Source organism: Oratosquilla oratoria, chromosome 36 (assembly GCF_046742065.1).
Source record: "Oratosquilla oratoria isolate Oo_2021 chromosome 36, ASM4674206v1, whole genome shotgun sequence".
NCBI classification, from domain to species: domain Eukaryota; kingdom Metazoa; phylum Arthropoda; class Malacostraca; order Stomatopoda; family Squillidae; genus Oratosquilla; species Oratosquilla oratoria.
Window position 1 is genome coordinate 16,920,993 of NC_134812.1, and position 4,727 is coordinate 16,925,719.

At 42.6% G+C, this 4,727-nt stretch overlaps 1 protein-coding gene across 1 annotated transcript; it reads right to left on the reverse strand.

Moving 5' to 3' along the window:
* Window positions 1–3,005: 3,005 nt before the first annotated feature.
* Window positions 3,006–4,070, reverse strand: LOC143019035 (zinc finger MYM-type protein 6-like). Its single transcript, XM_076174736.1, has one exon. The coding sequence runs from the start codon at window positions 4,068–4,070 to the stop codon at window positions 3,006–3,008; it is 1,065 nt and encodes a 354-aa protein (XP_076030851.1).
* Window positions 4,071–4,727: the final 657 nt, after the last annotated feature.

Consider the following 4,727-nt stretch of genomic DNA (forward strand, 5'->3'; position numbering starts at 1 on the left):
ACTAAGGTGGCAGGGGTGACGTATAGGTATTGGATAGGTGTAAACTACTGTACATGTATGTTTTTGATCGGTCATTCTCCTTATAAAGAGGGAAAGGCCATTTGGTATGCATGTATGTATGTATGCACGCACACACAAATATATACATATATATATATATATATATATATATATATATATATATGCAAAGAAATCACAAAACACACGTGATAAAAAATACCTTTGTCACATTCTCAGATCCGGACCAGACAGATTCACTTCTCGTGTTTTCACCGAGAATATAGTGGGCAGGAGACCTCGAGGACGCCCCCGTACTAGATGGAAGAATGTGGTGGAGAACGACTTACGAGCCCTGGACGTCGACCCCGACGATATAGAGATGTTAGCAGCAGATCGGAGAGTCTGGAGGCATCTTGTTGTAGCGGCCAGGGGCCTCACTGGGCCTGTAGCGCCAGAGGAGTGAGTGAAATATATATATATATATATATATATATATATATATATATATATATATATATATATATATATATATATATATATACATATATATATATATATAAATATATATATATATACATATATATATATATCGATCGGAGGCCCTGTTGAATGCAGGATTTCAGTCAGCAGCGACAATGACATTGTTGACAAACTTCTGAGAGGGTTTGAGGTTGCTAAGTAGAAGTCCAAAAGGCATTTTGAAATAGTTAGCTCTTGTATTCCTCCAGGCGTCTTTTGACATGACTCGGTCATCCTCAGGGAGGGAGTTACAATAACGGGAGGGTACACGGGTTTTATCTTGGTCGTGAACGGGGAGGTATCGTATTGCAAGAGCCGTGAATAACAGTATGAATCTTTATTGGTGTGTTTGGTTTCGACGATTGCTTGGGAATGTGGTTACGGGCATGGAAGGTTTCTCCATCCAGATGCTCACGGATTAGGCTATCTTGATTCGGAGGGGGTCGAACGCTATGTAGATGGTTCACTATCCTTACCAGACCAACACCAAATGACAAGACCAGAGTAATCCACAAAGCGCACGATCTCCTTAACAGGGATGGTATAAAGAGGCCGGAACCATGAAACCAGGAGGCCCGGGACGATTCCCAGGAAGTACGAAGTGTTCAGGTTTCGCTTTGATGGCTTTCCAACCCCTCTCAGCAACGGTGGACATCAAAGGGGGAGTATGTCAGTGTTGCACTTCAGTGATGTCACCTCATCAGTATGATGGAACATAATACATTGATAACAAACACCGTCCATCTCCATAGCCATTCCAAAGCTCAATATTCCACACGCACTTCGCTCCAGCCTTGCGAAGTCATATTATCAAGGCACCGTGATGAGGCACATAGGTTGTATCCTTCCTCAAGGTATAGGCCGGGGGTCCTGCACTGGACATGCAAAGCTGAACACTATGTCTGTATAAGTTTTTACAACTCCAATTTTGATATAATACATAAATAATAATGACACTTTTTTTTTACAGGGTAATACATTCCATAACCATATATATGAAAATATTTCGGGTTTATTCGCCACGTGTTATTGTGGACGTTTTCCCTAAAACAAGTGAGACGAGACGACACACTTTAGGTGAACCACCGCTTCTGTTGAATATTTGAACTGTCGACATCAACATGCCCGGCAGCTGCGGAAGTGGAGACCGGGCATATACGGTTCTCTTTGTTTAATGCAACAGAAAACGGGAAGAGAATGCAACAGAAAACGGGAAGAGAGTTATCGAGTTTAATGTAAGTGTTTAAATGAATCAATTCGTCAGAGACTGAGGAAGCAAACAAACATATGATTGGCTCTTTTATTATTAAATATGGGGGAAATTAGATTAATCTGTAAAGAATTTATTTGACTCTTAAACAGAAAATGTGCTGTGATATATAATTACATAGGAAATCTGACCCTGGACCACAAATATAGTGTTCATGATTATGTATTTGCGTATATATATATATATACATATATATATATATATATATATATATATATATGTGTGTGTGTGTGTGTGTGTGTGTGTGTGTGTGTGTGTGTGTGCGCGCGCTTTTATGCGTGTGTGTGTATTTACCTTGTATCTTATGGGAAGGAGAGCTATGCTCGTGGTGTGCATGTGCGTATACTATATGTGTGTGTGTGTGATTCACCTTGGTCTTTGGATCACGGGTTGGACTCGTGATCGACAGCTATTTCCCTCCCGGAAGAGAGCTCAGAGCTCGTATGACCGATCTATGGGTAATACTGTGACCTTACACGCACACACACACCCAACTCCCCGCCCACGAGAGTTGGAGGAACGACTCGAAGCGCAGTGATACTTGAATTATTTCAACCCTGGGTAGGATTCGAACCCGGACCGCCGTAGTGACAGACGGAGACTCTACCAACCGCGCCACCGAGTGCGTATATGCGTGTGTGTGTGTGTGTGTGCATGTGCGTGTGTATATGCATGTGTGCGTGTGTGTATGTGTACGTGTATGAGTGTGTTTGCAAGCGTGTGTATACAGTATGTGTGCGTGCATGTGTGTGTGCTTATGTGTGTGTGTGTGTGTGTGTGTGTGTGTGTGTGTGTGTGTGTGTGTGTACAGCAATGTTTCTCAACTTCTTTTGTTCTGTGGCCCCTTTCAACACGATGAAAAATCTTGTGGCCCCCCATGCCAATTCCATTCATCCCTCACCCTGATCACCCAAAGAAGTGAAAATACCATGGACTCAAAACACTTCAGGCATGAATCAAATGACAATTTTATTTGGATAGATTTATTTGTTGAGTACTAACTATCAAAATGAATACATCAGGAAAACATGTAGGCGAGCTTTGCTCTTTTTTCAAAAGTTTCAGTCTAATCCCTGTGGCTGATACAGGGCTGCAAACTTATCGATATTTGGCTTCAGAGATGTCAGAGAAAGACGTAAATCGCCTCTTTTTTCTATATCAAGGTGGTTTCGAGTCTTTGACATCAAGTGCATCACCCGACTGAAACCAGTCTCAACTAAGTACGACGTGGGAAAAGCGGAAAAGCAAGTAGAAGCAACTTTACTTCCTTCCAGAGCAGTGGGTACTTTTCGTATACTCCTTGATTTATCCACAGCTTATGGCGCCCTCCACGCTTGAACCTTGCTCGAGCTGCTGTATCATTCTGCACTTCAATGACATTTTCTTGTAGGGTGACATCAACTTCAGATGCATGAGCAATGAACGGGTCCACAAACCAGTCAGGCACGGTCATTTGAAGTAGGTCAGAAAAGTGAGTTTCCATATCATTATGCAACTGCTTCAGATGGTCGACATACACTGCTAGGTCAGCATCAAGCAGCTCAGTGGATATACTTGCTAAGGATGGAAACTGGGCAAACTCCCGTCTCCCAAGGTTCAGCCAGAACAGCTTGAGTTTCCCTATAAATGCAGTGATCACCTCCTTGCATGAAAACAAGGTGGAGTCATTTCCTTGAAGCTCTTTGTTCAGAACACTTAGCTTTCCAAATATGTCTGACAGGCAGAGTATATCGCTCTTTGCATCAACAAGCTTTTGTCCGAGTTTCGTCTCACTCAAGAAAGGTATAACGCTGTCCCAAAGTGCAACAAAACGTTGCAAACAATTACCCTTAGACAGCAACCTTACTTCGGTGTGCAACACAAGTCGTTCGAATTCTTCATTATTCTTCCCACATAGTTGCTGAAAAAGGCGATCCTGCAGAGCATTCTTTTTTTTTTTTATCAAGTTGACAGCTTTGATAACATGTCCAAGTGCTTCATGCAGACGTCCTGCTAAGTTTTTGGCGACCAGGTGCTGCCGGTGAACAACACAGTGTACATAAACGATGTTGAGGACAGCTTTTTTCAAGTACGCACTGAATCCCCGATACCTTCTGATCATAGCAGTAGCAGCGCCATCTGTTACACAAGTCACGATGTTCTTGAGTGGAATGTTGTTTTCCTCAAAATATACCTCAAGTTTTTTGAAGATCGACTCGCCTTTAGTGTCAGTTGTTAATTTCAGTGCAAAAATCAGTTCTTCACGTATTTCATCAACTTCAAGGAACCTTGCGAACGCCATCAAAGGGCAGAATTATCAGGTAAAGTAGTTTCGTCAAGTTAAAGCGAGAACTCATTCAGCTTCAGTTTTAAGACTAATTGGCTCTCAACATCAGCAGCCATTTCATCGATGCGTCGTGATACCGAAGAGTTGCTCAGCGGAATAACACTAGTGACCATTTGTTGAGGGCACTATTTCCTAAACCAGGTTATCCTACAAATTGGTGTTCGCACCAGGACAAATCCTTAGGCTTTCTTTAGCGCTTCCCTCAACAAATTTCAGAGTTTTGTTTTCGAAGGTCTCCCCCCAACTCTTTAGTGTCATCAAGGAGGCCAAATACACACACACACACACACACACACACACACACACACACACACACACACACACACACACACACACACACACACACACACACACACACACACACACACACAAACACCAATCATTTCTGAGTTCCTCCATATGAAATCCAGATGGATTGCATCTCCTGATGGATTTTAAACGCAGCAGTTGCAGCCCCAACTCCACAGCAGCATTCCGATAAACCTTGAGTTGTGTAGGATCCTCCAACGAGTACTAACGAGCATATGAGGTGCCCCGTGCCAGAGGGGTGAAGACGTTAGGGCATCAAAAATACATTTTCTCTGAGCGCCTCATTTGGTCAAACTCTGGACA

What these genes read in the sequence shown, in the direction of transcription:
- LOC143019035 (XM_076174736.1), bottom strand. Translation starts at nt 4,070, where the DNA reads ATGGCGTTCGCAAGGTTCCTTGAAGTTGATGAAATACGTGAAGAACTG.